We start from the raw sequence: 18,190 nt of genomic DNA, 5'->3' as shown, positions 1-18,190 counted from the left end.
AGACCTGCCTGGGAGAGGGTCATTACTTGAAGCCATTTGGGTGGGAGGCAGCATCAGGCTCAGCCAGTGCCGACACTCTCCGAAGAGGTAAATAATGAATTCAGAGTTTTCAAAGCTGGGGCCTGTTCACTGAACCCCAGCAAAGGAGACCAGCACTCTTCTCCACACTCTCGTCCCTCACACCCCAGGGCTCCGGGCTGCCTGAAAATGGCTGATGATTCCCATGGCTGCCTCTGTAGGAAGCATCCTCACTTCCTCTCCCAAGAATCTATTCTTTCTTCCACACTCTGCAGGATGAGGTACCCTCGGCCCCTGCCTGTCTGTATCTGTACCCACTCTCAACATCTGTGATATTAAATGAATAGTGGACAGAATTAGTGAGTGATAGATAAAATGCTCCAGACAAGCAAGATGCTGCAGAGGGCTCCTCAAAATACCTGCAGTCACCCTAGGGAGGGGGAGCATTGACAGAATCAGGCAGCACCTGGCAGGAGGAGTTCCTGGGACAAAAGGCCTGAGTCCTCTCCACAGGATCCCTGGGCCAGACAAGTCCACAGAGGAGATAGGGTGCTTCTCAATGGGAGGAGAGGTCTGGACTAATGAACTCATTACACAGGGCCTTATAGGCAGTGGCTTAGAAAAGGGAGTCTTATCAGTTGCAGCCTCCCCCATCCTCCTAACTGCATACCTTGAGCATCGCTGACAGGAAGCTATAAGAGAGGCCAGGAAAGAGATGGAAACCCTGTCTCATAGGTCTCAGCTTTGTACAGTTTTCGGGGTGGGGTATGACCACTCCCCATTTCCACAGGATCGCTCACTTCTGTCATAGTCCCAAGCCAGTCAATGATTTTCAATAGACCCTTTGGGGAGCCTAACAGAGTCTGATTGTGTGCATGTGTCTATCCGTGTGTGTGTGTGTGTGTGTGTGTTCTTAGCTGGAAAAACATATCTGATATGCCTATTGTGCTCCTAATAAAAAAGTAATTAAAGCTCAATCCCATCCGGGCCAGAGAGATGTGCAGAAGACGCAGTGAGGAATCAAACCCCAGCATGGCTGAGCAGACACTGAGAAACCCACACCCCAGGTTCATACTACAGCGTTCACAGGTGAAAGGCAAGAAGGGCAGAAGTTCCTCTTTACCGCTGCAAAAACCAAGGCCCCGCTGGGACAGGACTCCAATTCTACACTTCCAACACATAGTAAACAGTTGGCAAGGCCTGCAGGAAGCACTCAGCATTTGTTCAAGAAGATGAGCGAATACAAGCCATCACTACTGAAATTACTCGCCTGGGTATGTGGACTATAGCAGAAACAGGGCGAGGGTCATCACAAGATGCGTCACAAGATGTCCTGTGGTGGACATCCTACACTCCAGGAATCCTGGTGTGTTACTCACCTAGCCCCTCCTGCTAGGTCCCAGGGACACTGAGCCTCCAAAGATGGCATAGGAAAGGACACAGCATGTACAGTGCTCCTCAGCCCTGCTGTTGACTTGAATCACCTGTTCCCTGGTTTATTTTAGGCTTTGCATCCTTGGGCTGCTAACTATTTTTGTAGCTGTTTGGGATACTTGTCCTACTTGGAGACAGGAAGTTAGACAATAAGATCTCTGTTTCTGGTGATGGCAGAAACTGAAGTAGTATGTTAATCAACAGCAAAACCTAAACTAGGTTCTGAGCATGTTTATTATGGGCTTTCTAGTCCTGGGACCAGTCCATCATCTCCTATGCAGGGGCAGAAAGGGCCCAGCTAGAACCTGGAGTTTGCTTTTGCCTTCTCTGCAATGAAGAATCCAGGTCTAAAGATATGGGTGGCCCAAGCAGGCAGGGAGAAAGGTCACTGAATATAAAGGGAAGAAAGGCCCACAACAAAATAAAAGAGAGAGAAGAATCTGTTTTGATGAGTCAAATCGACGGAAGATGGGTCTCCCATATGGTCCCTCGGGTGTTGCCCCCGGGGGCAGGGGGAACTGTCAATCATAGCTACAGAAAAGGCTTAGGAGAACTTTCAAAGCAGATGAATTAACTCTATGCTGCAAAGTGAATGTGTTTCACAGGCAGCTGAGCAGAGGACCCTGCAAGGCAGGGGGCTCCTGGCCTTAAAGAGATGAGAGGGATGTAAAGGAGTGTGACAACATCTGAACCTGCTTGCCCGGCACAGCTGCAAGGCCTGGATGGAGGCCATTCACAGCCAGGGGCCCCATCCACCCCCTTCTGCCTTGTTAATGAAACCAGCATGGGGATCCTAATGACTGATCAAAGCCCAGCCAGCTTCCCCAGGCCTGATGCACCCCTGGTTCTGCTTGGAGCATCAGGGCTAGGAGAGAGAGGGGAAGCCGGGGAAGTGGGGCAAGAGAGGATTCTGTGGAGTCTGTCCTCTGGCTCGTCTTACCTTCCCTTGCAGGAAGGGAGGAAAGCATCATTTTGAGCCTGGATCTATGAGTGCAGTTTCCTTGGTTCCTGACATAGTTCTCTTTACTCCAAGGACTGCAGGGGAACAGAGCAGTGGAATTCTGTTTTTATCAAAGGGCTTCCTTCTAAGTTGCCGTCTTGTGCCCTCTGATGAACGAGGAAGCTGGTCCTGAGGAAACTGTCAGAGTCCCTCTCAGAGCAAGTCTTGTCATGTCATTCCGTGTCAAGTCCAAGCTACCTGCCTATCATTTATTCCTAATCTCCCCTACTCCCTGAGTGCCACATTCACCAGAGCTGAAAAAGGATCCATTAAGATTTCTGCTTCCTGGTCAAAAGCTCATGCAGCAGGGTTTGCTGGAGATGCACAGACCGAGAATATTAAACATTGAATATCTACACCAGTAGACCAGATGATTTAAGTATGTGTCTTGCCTGTAAACCAAGAACACTTATGGAACAGTAGGCATGTGTCTGTGTTTGAGGAAGGGTAGGGGTGGGGCTTGTTGTCTTGTGCTTCCTGGGGCTCGGTAAGGGTGGAGAAGCTGCTGCCCTCACTAGCAAATCCGTTTCCTGGATTTGCCGATGGAGCTACAGAAGGGAGAACTTGGCATGGTGGAAGATGCTGCACGGGCATATGCTGCTTGACAAGAAAAGAAAGACTTCCAGGTATTTCTGAGGTGGAAAGAGAGGGTATGAACACCTTCTATACGACGAGAACTAGGAGTCACAGGGTGGTTGATACCACAAGAATCCTAGAAAAGAGAGCAGAGTGACATTTGCTGGTACTTTATAAATATATAATAAAGGGACATGACTTTGAGGGTTCCATTTAGAGTTGGCAGCAATTCTGGGTAGTAGTGGAGGCTGTAGAAATCTCAGTGACTGTGATGGCCAGGCCCACCGTGACAGAGATGCATAAGAACAGAAACAGTGATCTAGGAATCATCACACTGCATTCAACTGAGGGTCCATGCATCTACTTCATACCTCCCTGTAGACAACATTTTCTTTAACCAATCCTTAGAGAACTCTGAGTTTGAGCAGTCCCCCCGTATCTCTTCAGTGAATAAAATGAGGGTCTGGATCAAGGGCACAGACACAGCATATTGGAATTAAGGTGTTACAGTTTTTTTTTAAAAAAAAAAAGACAAAAATATACTGAAGAGCGATCTAAAGAGAAACCAGAGTATGAGGTATTGGAGTTACACAGTAGAGGGTGCTGTCGCTTCAACGGAATTCAACAGAAAGCCAAGCCAAGCCAAGGAAGGTGTCTGCTTGAAGGGTTCTACTGGGTTGTTGTTTTTGCAGTTTCTAAATATACAGTTAGTCTTCAGAGTATAATAAACAGGATGATATCCTTATGAGAAGTCACAGAGTTTCCCCCGGACAAACTCAAACAGCCCAGAGAGTCACCGTACCACTTTGGCTTATGCCCAAATAGCACGGGGCCGTAACCATTAATGCTGCTCTAGTAAAATGGAAAAGGAAAAAAAAGTCTCCCTCCTTTTTAATAACTTTATTCCCCAAACTTCAAGATGAAAATTGCCAAGTTAAGAACTTGCCTAGAAAAAAAATTCTAATTTATTATAAAGAAGGTCCGGGGCTTGGGAATTTTTTAATGCAGATTCCTAATTTTCCAAAGTGACAGTCTCCTGTGCATTTGAATAGATTATGCTCAGTATTGCTAGCCCTTAGCACAACGGGAACATTATTAAAACGATTGCATGGGTCTCCGAGGAGTGGCTCTGCTTCTCATTTTGGGGACTCCATATCAGAGACTGTCCATTCTTGCCTGTGAAAGAAACTGGGTTTCCGGGGAGGTGACAGAGAGTTGTGTCACATAGGGAACAGAAGTCACCGATTAGACCTGAAGGGGTAATGAAAGAGTTTCCTGAGAGTCCTCCATTTAAGATGAGTCCCCTGTGTGCCTGACCCACGGTCCTATTATAAGGCCAGGCTTTCCCAAAGACACCGTGTCAGAGAGCAGCTGGTTCTTTAGGGTAATGACATTACAAGGGAAATAGAGCAGAGTTTTCCCCTGAGAAGCTGGAGTTAGCTCTTGAAAGCGGAGAGGGAGGAAGGCAGGGGGACTAGCTGCATGGAATGCTAGTGGCCAAGCTCACCCTGGCCCTGAAGAACAGGGAAAATGACCTTTGGGGGGCATCTAACTCCAAAGGCCAGTATCCCAGGACCAGAGAAAGCAGCATTTCTTCCACAAACCAGAAGCTGCCAGAAAAGGTTTCTGTTTGGAAACCTTACTCCCTGCTTCCTTCCACCCACTCCATCTCCACCTTCACCTTTCTTCTACAGCCTCCATCCTCATCGCATTTCTTAACGTTGAAGAGCTCTGGAGAAAGAACGTGAAGGTGTGGTGTAGAACAAGCCTGGAGACTAAAGAACGGGTGCCGGGAGGTCACTGAGTGATGAGGGTTTCTGTACTTTCGGGGGGAGGAGTCAGGAATGGTCAGCAAAGAGGTCTCACACCATCTGGCAGCTTTCCTGAAGTTGGGAGCGACATTGTGTGCAGGACAGCTGCACTGGGCTTACAGGAAAGATGGGGCATCTGGAAGCCATAGGTCCTGGTGGGAACAAAGCCCTCTGCCCTGTCTCCACACCTGAGTACTCATTTTCACGTGGTCTGTGAGGATGATCGTGTTTGAAATGCTGGCTGGTGTATAAGGGATGGAGAAGGTCAGAGGAGGGGGGGGGCTGCAGAGAAGGCGCAGGAGGGCCTCCCTTTGTTAAAGGCCAAGGGGACCTTCTAGTGGGCGCAGTTCACATGCCACTCACCCAGTAGGTAATTATTGAGCTGATGTGAACTGACCAGACTTGCTCCTAGAGAAAGGATGAGAACACCAGGTAAAGGCCCCCAAAGGGTACTCTCCTGTGAAAGCATAGCCCCAGAACTCAGGCTTTCGGAGACTCAGGGGCCTGTGGGAGACACCTAAAGTCTAGAGACAAGCCGGGATGGATCTCAGGGACCGCAATAGCCTAATCCACTCAAGCTGGCAGCTTCCTGGGGAAAAACAAAACAAAACAAAAACCCCAGAGGGACCAAAGTGGTGGGAAGACACTGCTGTTGAAGATCACAGGTTTTGCAGCCAGGGAGGGAGTTTCAGAAGAGCGGGGAGCTGAACTAATGATGGAAGACAAGGGCTGGGGTAGGGGAGCTGAAGTGATGGACCAAGATTCCTGCTTTTTCTAGGCAGAAGCCCAGTGGAGCCCCAAGAGATTCTTCTAACAGGCAGGTAGCCAGGCACTGCTCTGAAGGACTCAAGAGACCAGGGGAAGGGAGGTCTGGTCCTGGGATAAATGGGAAGTCTCCTAAACACAAGCTCATCACATACCGAGATCTCCAGTGTGAATTTTGCCCTAAGCAGAACTAAGGGCTTTCGTTGGTCTTTTCAATGTCTGCAGGGAGAGAGTGGCAAACAGACTCCAGGCTATGGTCCTGGTGTCTGTCAAGTCCGATGACTCTTCAAGGATCTGTATTCTCCAGACCAGACTCTCCAGAGAAGCCTCCCCAGGGCTGACGGGCTAAAGCTGAGGTAGGAATAGCCCAGTTCCACCCTCGCGTGGGATTTCCAAGACTATGGTACCTCCCCATTCTTCCCTGGCACACTCACCTGGGGGCTGTCCTGGTAGGGTGGGGGAGGGACATTCTGCGTGGCCATCATTGTCAGAGCTGGGGCTGGGGAGGCATGTTGCATCATGGGATTAATTCACATGGAGGATCTGCGGGCAGAAGAAAAGGGGCCGCACCATTAGTACAGGGTACAGGCAGCCCAAGGAACTAACGATCTCCACGGTTTTTTTTTTTTGTTTGTTTTTTGTTTTCTCTTTCACCTGGAACACCTGGATTTGATGGGATATGCAGGGATTGGAGGTTCTTCAGGGGAACGGTGGGAGGGGGCTAGGTAGAGAGGGGTTTGCTGTGCTATTTTGACTCAAAAGAAGTAATATTCAAACGCTATGTAAAACAATCGGTACCCCGCAGTGATGCTTTGCTCAGCATCAGCTCAGGCCTGTTTGGCAAAGGGGACACAATGGTTAGCTTGGCTGGCGGCAGGGCTACCCGTCCCTTCCCCCCTTTGATGAGGGCGCCCCTTGCTCAACCCTTCCCAGGTATTCAGGAGAGCCTTCCAGCAGCCTTCCCCGAGGCCTCCTGCTTCCACGCTCCGGGTCTCCAAGCCCCAGGCTCGCCCTCCCATGTGTGCTCATCATACCCCCTAGTGGTAGCAAGGGGCATGGGCCATCTGCCCTCTTGAAGACCAGTCCAGAGGGGATGTGCCAGGAGGTTTTGGGGGCGGGTGGGAAGAACAGGAAAGCATTAATCACTTCCTGGTTTTCTTAGATTCATACTGTGACCAGGACTTTCTTCAGTTTTGGTTCAATATAGTTTCCAGTATGTAGAGCCATAATGCCTTTTACATAGGCGGGGGCAGATCATGAGGGGTGTGTGTGTCTATGTGTCTGTGTGTGTCTCTCTGTGTGTGTCTATTCCACTGCACCCCACACCACCCCCTCACCAGTGCACCAACTGCCCCCTGAGGGCTTCAAAGTTTCTCCTTGAGTTAGACCATGGTTTGTAAGCCGAGCCAGTCTGGCAGTGCCACCCCAGGAAACAGAATGCCCAGAGAGATGCTGAGCTGCAATGGATGCCCTGAAATATTTAGAGACAAACACTCACACTGTAGCTGCTGATACAGCTCTGTCCAGCATGGGGCAGGAAAGCCTAGGAACATGGGGCGGGAGAAATTGTCTCCTGGGCTGGTTAGTTAGAAGTCTTTGTGAGCCAGGGTTCAGACTTCCCTGTCTCTCCCTGAGGGCATTGGGAGGGGGTGTGTGGGTCCATCCATCTACCCCTTCCCAGAACCTTCCAAAATCTCCACATACCTAAAGTCTGTAGCAACCTAAAGGCGTCTTAGAGGTGCCATTAAAAAAAGATGTGGGTCTCTGGAGAAAGAGCATGTGTATCTCTCTGTGTGTGTATATATATGAGGGTGTGTGCGCGCACGCGCGTGCACGTGGTTGTTGCTATTACCACTCTTTTCAGGAAGGGAAGGAAAGAACTTCCCTGGCCTGAGCCGAGTCTCCAAAGTACCAGGCATGCCTTGACCTCAAGAAGCACACGCAAAGCAGTGGGGATTCATGTTTCATTCAACAGATGCTTATCACATATCGACTCTGTGCAGGGAACTGTGCTCAGGAGTGGGCAGGATGGATGAACGCGGCCAGATCTTCTCTCCAGGGGGTACGGTTGGTGGAGGGAGGTGATAATTTGGCAGGAAAGAAGAAAGTAAAGTGGGGGTGGGGCTGGCAGGGCAGGGAGCAGCAGCTTCTCCTAGGCTGAGCGAGCATCTTGGCTTCGGAGGCCTATGCACACTCCTCGGCCTCAGAAGACAGGCCACTGAGCTTGCCTTGCATCCGTCTCTACAAGATGGTCTAGCCTTTGCACAGGTGCCCAGGAGAGAGCGAGGGGGAGAGCCTGTTTCCTCTGCCAGGACAATATCCAGGTTTGTCTTCATGGCCAGGCTTTTGGGTTGTTGTCAGCTTCAGGGAGCAAGGGCAGACTGAAGAGAATTACAGAAGGAAAAGGAGGAGGCAAATTATTTCCTCCTCCGCCTCCCCCTTTGCAGTGTGTGACAGGGATCCCAGGATGCTATGTTGTTCTACGTCTGTACTCCACCACTGACCAACATCCCTGGGCCAGAGGCAAATGTTCTGAGACATTAGAAAGACCTTCCGAGTGAAGACCCTTAATGCGAGCCGGGTGTGGTGACACACATCAGTAAACCTAGCACTTGGGAAGCAAGGCAGGAAGTCACAGCAAGTTTTGAGGGCAGCCTTGTCTATATACTGAGTTTCCAAGCCCCTGGGGCTACATAGTGAGATCCTGTTTCCTTACCCTTTACCCTTCCATCTCCCCCAAAAGACTTGATAATAAAACAAGCTCTCTTTTGGAACCTGGGAGAATAAGGAAATAGAGATCTTGGGAGATGATAAGAACTCTGTTAGATAAAACAACTTTGATGGGTCTAGAGTGTGGGACGTTGTACGGGATGGGAATGAGCCAGGACACGCACCCCCAACACACACACAAAGCACCAATCTTAGATGTTCAGTTACCGAGGAAAAAAAAAGGGGGGGGGGGGAGTGCCAGGGTTGCAATACCAGAAGTCTCCGGAAGAGGGCGCACAGGGCAGAGACACTTCCGGAGCAAAATCTAGGAAGGTTTTTCTCAGCCTGTTGGGGCAACTGTTTCTTTTAACCTTGGGTTTGAGTCCGTTGGTAACTTCATTCCCTAAGTAAGAAACTCATAGTGAAGTCAAGGCAAAAAACTACCCAGAACTAAAAAAAAAAAATCAAAAACTCAAACAGGAGAATGTTGGTAAAACAGAAAAGTCACAAATCCCTATCCTTTTGTTCCCGATCCCATAGTGGAAGCAGGGTCAGTTAAGAAAAATACCCCTCTATAATGTCCTCTGCAGGGCGGGGAAGGATAGCTCCGAGTGCTCTGCTTCTAGAATCAACCATCCACAAGGCGGAGAAATTTTTTTTTTTAGTTCTCAACCTGAGCCAAGCTGGGCAGCAGGGAGTCTTGATGGCTCTGGCTCCTCCCCTTCTCTGGAGTCACCATAAGCCCCTAAGCCACTACCCACTGCCCTCTAAGGATTTCTCCCGCAAGAGAACTGGAGGCCTTTTCAAAAGAGGCTTAAGTTACTCTCAGCTCGAACAAGCACAGAAGCTTCTGGAAACTTGACCCTCTGGAGCTCAGCTGTCTTGAGACCCCCGCCCCCATGCTTATCCAGGAGACTTGCTGTACCCTTAATCCCTCCAACCACACACGCACCCCCATCCTGCTTGATCCTCCTTGAAAGGGCATACGCCCCATCCTGGAGAGGAATGTGGGGGTCCAACTCATCCCGTCAGGGTCTGGAGTGTGTGTGGGGGGGTCCTTCAGCAGTAGCTGGGGTCTTGGACCTTTGGGAAAACCTGCCCTATGCAGTTTCTTTGGAAGCAGAAAGAGGACCCAGTTCACGGCTCAGGGCTCCAGGGCTCCACGGTTTTATTCAGCGGTTCTGTGGGGTTGCTGGCCCTATCCAGAGGCCCTCTCGTTTCTGTCACCAGACACCACACCAGGGCATTCAAGGAACTACAGCCAAGGCGGTAATTGGAGGGCTCTGAGGAACAGTTACCCCGGAGAATTCCTTGCTCTGTAGGCTCTGCTTGAGAATTTTCTCTTTGATGCCGAAACCTGTACTATGAAGTAACTACAGGGTGGGGGAATCCCACGCAGCATTCAACTTCACAAGGTATTCAGCAGGAGGCGATTTGTGTCGCTGATTCTGTCACCAAAAGGAGCCAAAAGTGCCATTTTTGCAGGCCCAGGAGTCAAGTGAGGTAGTGGGGGAGCAGGGCCACAAAGGCGGGTACAGATGATTCTCCAGTTTGGGACAAGGGAATGTGCAGCTTAGGGATGCCCCTCTCCCTGCCTTCACAGCTCTAGCACCCCAGAGTCAGCGCCCTCAGACTGGAGCCCAAACTCCAGAGTGTTGACAAACACAGGCTTAGAAAAAAAAATTGCCAAGCTCGTTAGAAGGAGCTCATTAGGACTTGTTGACATGAAACCCATTAGACCAATTAACATTCCATTAACGGCCCGGGGCACCAAGGGATTAATGCTGCTGGGCAGTAATTGGGCAGGGGTGTAGGGGTTGGGGGCTCAAGGCCCTAAGGATGAGAAACAAAGTCTAATTGGGAACTGTCTGGCCAGCTGGCCTGACAGCATTTGTTCCTGGCCCCTGACCCTAGCGGGGACTAAATTGTATCCTTGCATCCGGTGCTGAGGTAGGAGAAGGAAGGAAAGACCAGATTTGCTCTGGCCCCTCCCTGTCACGCTCCTCTGCTTCAGCCGGGAGACGGCAGGTGGTTGGCGTAAGAACGAGGGGGAGGGGCACTTCCATCCTCTGACCCTGATGATTCCGCTTTCATCCTGTCGTCCCCTCTTCCTCCCACTCTGGTCTTGTTTCAGTCACCTTATTTTATACTTTATTTTTGGAATAAGGGTCTCCCTTAGGTAGCTCAGGCTAGCCTTGGACTCACCATCCTTCTGTCTGGAGTGTTGGGGTGGTCCTGGGGATTCTGCCCACCCTCTAATAAACAGTTAAGAGAGCTCTCAGACCACCCTCTAGGAAACCCTGCTTTCTCCTCCTCCCTCCCTCCCTCCCTCCCTCCCTCCCTCCCTCCCTCCCTCCCTCCTTCCCTCCCTCTCTCTGTCTTTCCATGGGTTTCCTTGCTCAGTACAAGCAGAGCCTATGAAGGTCTCACTTGGAGACTGAGTCTCAGTTTCCCAATCTGCAAAATCAGCTGACTAAGATTTACAAGGCCATTCTTAAATCCCAGGCTCTGGCCTGTGTTTAGGGTCCACAAGTCTACATTCCACAACCCGTAGGCTTTCTTGTACAAGCGCTTTTCCTTTTGGATTGTAGAATAAAGGAAGCCCCCAGCATCTGCAGAATCATAGACCACGATTAGCCCCTCCCCCATACACACACACACACACACACACACACACACACACACACACACATACTGATTTGAATGGCAACAATTGCATTTTAGCTTCTTTCCAAGTGTCAGTTCCCCATTCCTCTTCCTCCCCCAGTTCACTTGCAAGTGGAGGTGGGGGAAGAGTCCTGAGGCCAGCAAAACCGGACCCCTCCCACATCCTAGCCCATAGACTCCTAGGTTATTTCTCCACCTGCATCCCCAAAGTCTTCCCCTCTCTGTACAGCTGCCCAGACCAGCGGTTCTGACGTCTAGACAGATTTGCAGGAGGCTGGAATAACACTGTGGACTCGGTAGGAGGGGCCGACGGGCTGCATTAGTAACCTGGCTGGCTTTAGCTTCTCCCTCAGGGGCAGCCACCTCAACTATTCTTTCCCTTCAGCAACAAGATTTGTCCCCTGTGACAGACTCCAGTCCAGTTCCCTTCCCAGAAGCCACCTGTAGGCGGCGTTGTAGGGCCCCCTCTTTATTGCATTATATAATATAACCTGTTTACTAAATCAAGTAATCAGTCTCCTCAGGATTTACAGCTTTGGATGTGTATAGAGAATTGGACTTTGAGTCAAATTTAAAAACAAATAAAAATGAGAGGCAGCTGTTGCTGATAGTGTGATATTCATCTTTTGGAAACAAATTCACCCCAGTGCTATAAATTATGCCTGGAAAAAAAGTGTTGTTGGTGGGAAGGAATTGGCTAGGTCTCCTCTGCTGGCAACTCAGAGCGATGAATCTTGAAATAACGGTGTCAACCTGTCACTGATTTCATGTGACTCTGTGGATTTATCTAAAGAAACGCAGGCGTGTAGATGAGTGCACACACACACACACACACACACACACACACACACACACACACACCACTCTCCCTAGGTCTTTGTAAAACTCAGTAAAGGCTAGAAACCACACGCTGGAAGCTGAGTGTCCAGAGGAACGCTGTGGTCCCTAAATGCCTGGAGTTAGTACAGAGAACAGGACAGGGGCAAGTCTGCGGGCAGTGGAGGGATGAAGGAGGATGGAGTGTAACCAATGGTTACAAAGTTCTAACATGTGAACAGAGACTTTACATCTGAGCAGTTTTCCTGATTGAAATGTTTCCAAAGAAGGGAGACATGCAGGGTCTTTATGATGGGAGCTGGAGAATCCTTGGAAAAGACAGGTACCCCAGGACCTGGACCCGTGAGTTACCACAGCCCATCAAACACATCAAACCCTGCAGAATGCACTGTACAAGATGACTCATGACAGCACTGCTAAGCTGGGAGGAAGACTCTGGACCTGAAGTCTGGAGATGTGAAAGCCAGAGACTAGCAGATACTACTTCCTGCTCCCTCTGATTTCAGGATGTTGTGGCAAGCGGCAGTCCTTTGTTTAGTCAGGTCAAGCCCAGAGTGGCTCTTGGAAGCCAGGCAAAGGATCTGTGGTCATATCACTAAGAGAAGGATGTGTGGGTTAGGGTTTGCTCTCAGGTCTTGTCCTGCCGTGTCTCTGTGTCCTAAGGCTGGTTTGCTCTACAGTTACCCTAATCCCGGGACACACACTGGAACTGGCCCAGAGCCCAGGTTCTTGCCTAATGACACAGCCAGAAGGCCCACTTCTCTAACGCCCCTCTGGCTCCTGCTTGCATCTACAGACTTGAGTAGGAAGCAGCGATAACAACAAGACCCACAGAGCCCTCTGGCCACCTACAGCTCATCATGCTAAAATTCCTTTGCCACCTTTCTAGGGTTTCCTACATGGAAGGTGGTGCCGGGTCACGCCCTAGTATCATGACGCTGGCCTCCAGGGAGCAGAGTGGGGATGCAGCAGATTCCTTAAGAGATGTGAAAATCCCGTTCCCTCTCTCCTCCATCAACCCTGAGTGCCTCATGGAGCAAATGAGTAACGCAGACCTCCTTTTGGCTCCTCACCCCAGGAGCCGTCTTACTTCCAGGGCCCTTCACAGGTCAGCTTTCTCCACCCCACCGCCCACTTTGTTGCTCGTTCTTGTCTGGGATAACAATATGTCACCATGTAAGTGGACCAATGAGTCTTTTCTGAGCAGCCCTTTACGACCCAGCCTAGAGATGAGCACCAGTTTTGCTCTAGAAGCCAGTTCTGGAGCGCTATTTTTCCACTCCATATCCCTTGGTTCCAAAAGGCAAAGAATTTGATTAATCATGGTTTTGGGTTAGGCCCCAGCCTTTGCGGGGAGCACTGAGAATTACTGAGAACCATAGGCCCTCATCATCGCCCTCAGCACCTCCTCCCTCTTCAGTGAACAAAACTCTCTTCCCTTGCATTCCAGTCTGGCCAGGTTTCCCACCGAAGGGCCTACTGTCATGCTCCGTCAGTAGGGGGGACATGGTTGTAACTCACAGAGATCCCATCTTATCGGGGCTCAGAGTTCCCTGGCTCCCAGCCCCCTCCAACTGTTCCTCCAGTTCAGCCATTTTTCAGCATGGCATGAAAACACAGACCAGGGGCCAGAGCTCCTTTCCTCAGCTGCTGCCACTTGGTACCAGCTCAGCGGAGTAGCGGAGCCTCTGTCTCCTGCCTCACTGCCTAGCTGTCACACCTTCCCTGGCTTCAAAAAGCCGCTGATATATTTTACAAACTGAAACAGCAATTTAATTCCCCCTGATAGCAGCAATTGTCCATTAGATCCTCCTACCGAGGAGCTTAACAATAATTCCTTTCATCCAACTGCTTGCCTCTTCTTGATCTGAGAATCAATCCCATAAATAGCAGGCAAGAGTTTGCACATTACTCTCCCCTCCAGCTTTTAGCATTTTGATGAAGAATCTCATCTCTCCTTTAAGCACTTTACAACTTGGCAATTTCTCTCCCTTTGGTTCCTTTAAACAAAATAAAACGACAACACAAAACCAGAAAGGGGTGGTTGGGGTGGGGTGGGGAGGGGGGCGGCACGTCTGCTGTAAGGAGGCAGCAACATGGTGCTCTCAGCGCTGTCCCAGGAGGGAGGTTTGTTCTCCTTGCTGCTGGGAAGCAGAAGGTGGTTCCCACACTTCTGATGGGTTAGGCTGCTGAAAGGGGGTGCCGCTCTGCCCCTGTGGGTTGTCCTTAGCCTCTCAAACTTTACACTCCCTGAAGCTGGGCCTTGTTTTCGTCAACAGTATTCAACTTACAGAAATTTCCCTTTTCCCAAACACTCTTCTCCTGTACTCAGAAATGGAAGCAACGGGACCAGATCCCTGCCCACCCCTAAGGCAACCAACCCTCTTACCGAAAGATAGAATTGTGAACTTTCTGTTTTGTTTTAAAACAGGTCTATGCTGAAGGCTCTCTGGAAGCTATTGAGGATCACAGTGCCTCATCAGGGCCCTCAGCCCCTCCCTCTTCAGAATGAGGGCTTCTCTCTTGAGCTGCTGGGATCATAGTCATGCCCTATCACACCTTGTCCCCCTCCTCCCTTTTTTATCTCCAGCCTTCTGTGAGTGAGTCTACCTAAACATGGGTGGGAGAAAGAGAGGAACACACGAAGGAGGGGGCTTGAGGCTTTGGATGCAACCATGTGTCTTCCAGTGATTAGTGACAGAGGAGAGCCCTTCAGCTCTTCCACGGGGTGTTGGCGACAGTAGATTGCCAGGGCATCGGGGAGACCCAAGCCTGGCCCCCTGAGATCCCACCACGTGTTCTCTCTTGTCTGCACACATGGAGAGAAACAAGTCTAAAGATGAACCCAGGGACTCAGAAGACAAAGTCCCCCTCGACACACTCGATTCCCAGGTTTGTTATTATTTGTGGAGAGCTGACAGCAGCTTTGGGAACAGAGCTGAGAAAACAACACAGGCAGGCCTGGCCCCTGAGGCTCCCAACTCAACAGAGACAAACAGCTCAGATGCTGGGGATCCAGGATGATTGAAGCCAGGCAGCTACCTCCCTGATGCCCTGCCTGCCTCTCTAGACTAGTCTGAGGGCTGAGGGCGGTCCACCAACTTAAGAGGGGAAGCAGGGAAGGGCTGGAACTAGAGCAGGGAACTTCAAAGCCTCTTAAGTCCATTACTCGGTGAATCTCAGATTCCCATGGAGCCAGAGCCTTTTCAGAGAGTCTGCCAGGCCCTTTTCTCTCTAAGAAGCACTAACCTGTGTTCTCTGACTGAATGATCCTGGCCCCAAGTCTTTAAATTCATCTCTAGGAAACCGAAATGATCGAGAAGCAACTTTTTGGAAACAACTGATCTCTGGGCTGGGCTCTAATTATAACCATCAGCTGTCCTGCCCTTAGCAGCAGGTGCCCTGCTCTGGTTCAGAGGGAGTCCACCTCGGTCCTCACTGCGGCTAGAATGGGGGCATGTGCCATATCCCAAGAAACAGCCCACAGAGGGAGGAGGATGCCAGCTCTGATATGAGGGGAAGTGAGTCTCTTCCTGGGCCCAGACTCATACTCCTTCTGACAAACATGTCTTCTGTCTCTGTAAGATGTGTCCTCTGCACCTTTTGCTGTGTTTCTTGTCAGTTAGGGCAGTATTCTGTATTTCACAACTGTGTCAATTCCTTCATCAAAATTTTGCTCCAAACACTCTTTGACCATGAAGGCTCCCTTCCTTTCCGTTCCGCCCCTGGCCCGCATCAACAGTCAGACCTGGGACACCACAGCAGGACAGGTGGCTTCATACAATTCCAAGTCATCAAAAATTCCCCTCTCTACCACATGTCCTTTCTTACCTAGTGATGTCTTTGCTCCCCCAGCAGAGACAAGCTCACGGCTACAGCTGCCACTTGCTAGGTACTTTTTGTGAGATTGAAAGTGTACGCAACGTGAGTTCACAGGTCCCTTTCTCATGCACACACCTGGATGGCTACAGATCCATTTCTTTGGCTTATTGTTAAAGTGTAAAACAGACACACCTGGGACCCTTTAGGTCTAGCTGCCATGTAGTCCCCAGCAAGAATGAGTTTGTGGGCTCCTTCCCTCATCATGAATTTTGATGAGGGTAAAACAGTAACACCAAAGAAATAGCGACAACCTTTTATTGTGCCCGTACCTCAAGTAGGAATGTTTCAGAAAAACAGGGAAGGAGGAAAGGAAAGGAGACCAGCATAGAGAAGGCAAAGCGCTTATGAGAACAAGCTGCCATCTTGAACTTGGCCCTCTACTGAGGCTGCCCTTTGATGTTCATGCAGTCCAGACTTCTAAAAATCACAGGATGTGGAGAATGCTGGTGTCTTCTGTGTGTAGCATATTGCCTTTGGTTGACAGCTAATGCATGTGCTTCCCTTCCCTTCCCACAGTGGGGCTGCTTCTTCCCTGCTGCTCCTTCCTGCTAGTGCAGTTATCCTGGTAGCAAGCAGGGCTGGTCTAAATGTATGCAAATATTTGATTGCATTCTGCTCTTGTTATTTTTATAGAAAAATGAATGAGTAAGAGATGAAAAAAGAAAGTGCTGATACCAGAGATAAGAATTGGGGGTGGGGAGGTCTTGTAACATGATAAACCCGAGGCAAGGATGGAAGGCATTTAGTGGGTTGGAAGCAGCAGATCCGGAGTCTCCTGCCCTGACTGGACTGTGCGCTCAATTAGGAAGGGAAAGAAGAAAATCAAAGAATGAACACGAGATAATGAGTGTCTGGCTGAAGACAGCGTCTCATCTCAGAGGCAATGCATAGTTGGGAACCTGATGCTCTATTTCCCTGTCTAGGAGGAACTCTGAAAACACATCCTGTAGGCTCAAGCTGCAGGCTGCCTGTTCCTGACTGTACATGCAACCATCGGAGGCCAGAACTCTGACTCACCATGATCCAGGTCCTATGGGTGCCTCCATGTCAATATGAACCCGAGGGCTTTGTTGGGGCTTGGGTAGAGTAGGGAAGGGGAACCCTGTAGTTAGCCTTCTTTGCCACCCCACCAAGGCTTTCCAGGACCATCCGCAGTGACTGAGAAGAGTCCCTATTCTAAATGATCCAAAGGCAGAGACTCTTGTCTCTTTCTTTCCAGCGTTCAACGATATTAGGTGTTTTAAGCCAGGGCACTCAGTAATTAGGAAGTGACCCTTTCTGGCCACATCTGCCTAAGTTCTAGCCATGCCTCTCCACAGAAGTTCCCTCTGCTGTGCCTTTCTCCTGAGCTTTCTCCTTCCTTCTCAGTTGAGAGAGACTCTGGGTAGTAAGCCGCATGGGCGGCTGAGAGAGACATTTTCAGAGGTCAGCAATAGTGTGTTTCCTCATAGCCTCTAAAGCAGGCAGCTGTTAGACAGAAGGGCAGATCACTGGGCTATGCTTTGCCTCCCACTGGCTCCTGGCTTCCTCCTGCCATCCCCTTCCCTTTTATCCCAGCCTTAGGAAGGAGTCTGCAGGCCTCTGGCTTCTCCCAGGGAAACCTTTAGTCATGCTCTGCCCGTCCAGCTGCATCAGACCCGGAGACGTGTTTCATATTGGCAGCAGACTCTCTGAACACTAGCAACTTGTCTGAGGAGTGCAGCTCACATGGAGCCTTTGCGATGACGACTAATTTCCTATCGTTATGATGTCGATGGAAAAGAACGGGCTCTGCCTTCAGCAAGTTAAACCTTGTGCCTCTCTTCCCCCTTCTTTCTCCCTAGAAGATAAGCCTCCCCCGTGTCAGGGCATGGACCAGTGGGTGGAGGAAAGAGTGGAGAAGATAATTTTGCCCACTGGTCCTCAAGGACCAATTAAGAGGCTCTGACTTACAACAGACACCAACCTCCTGGGAGCTGCAGAAGGTAAAGAAAAGTAAGCATCCTGACTCATTTTGTTTGGAGCAGGGTGACCTAGGTAGGCAGGGAAAGTGAGGTGTATGAGGAAGGTCATCAGGGTGGAAAAAATGTAAACGGGATCGTCATTTAAGATGACATCCCTCAAGGGCATCAATTACCAAAGCAGGGATGGATGGATGCCACTCTCTGCAGGCCCCTCGGTGCTCTCGTCTCCTGAGGTGGCTAGTTGTATGTGGTCAGAGCAGCGGAGGCTCTGGGGCACTCAGAAAGCCAACCTTCAAAGTCCTTGTCCTGGGATTTGTACAAGGGAGAAAATGATCCCAGCGGGAGACTTGAACCACCAGGATTATTTCTTAAACAAAAGCTGTATGCATGTGTGTTGGCTTAAAAAAGGGGGTGGTGGGGTGTCCTAGTTAGGGTTTCTATTGCTGTGACAAAACACCATAAATGGAAAGCAAGTTGGGGAGGAAAAGGTTTATTTGGCTTACAATTTCGTATCACTGTTCATCACTGAAGGAAGTCAGGACAGGAGC

General features: G+C 50.0%; 1 protein-coding gene across 4 annotated transcripts in view; it reads right to left on the bottom strand.

Moving 5' to 3' along the window:
* Pknox2 (PBX/knotted 1 homeobox 2) overlaps positions 1 to 18,190 on the bottom strand; it is a 275,213-nt gene that overhangs the window by 76,410 nt on the left and 180,613 nt on the right. For 3 of the 4 annotated variants that reach the window (XM_075966367.1, XM_075966370.1, XM_075966368.1), the window contains one exon: positions 6,039 to 6,147. The exons of the other annotated variant lie outside the window; for it this stretch is intronic. In XM_075966367.1, coding sequence (XP_075822482.1) covers positions 6,039 to 6,125 — 87 coding nt within the window. In that variant the 5' untranslated portion in view covers positions 6,126 to 6,147. The remainder of the gene's footprint in view (positions 1 to 6,038; positions 6,148 to 18,190) is intronic. 4 annotated transcript variants of the gene reach the window in all.

Source organism: Microtus pennsylvanicus, chromosome 3, assembly GCF_037038515.1.
Source record: "Microtus pennsylvanicus isolate mMicPen1 chromosome 3, mMicPen1.hap1, whole genome shotgun sequence".
Lineage (NCBI taxonomy): Eukaryota > Metazoa > Chordata > Mammalia > Rodentia > Cricetidae > Microtus > Microtus pennsylvanicus.
This window is presented reverse-complemented; position numbering and strand designations above follow the sequence as displayed.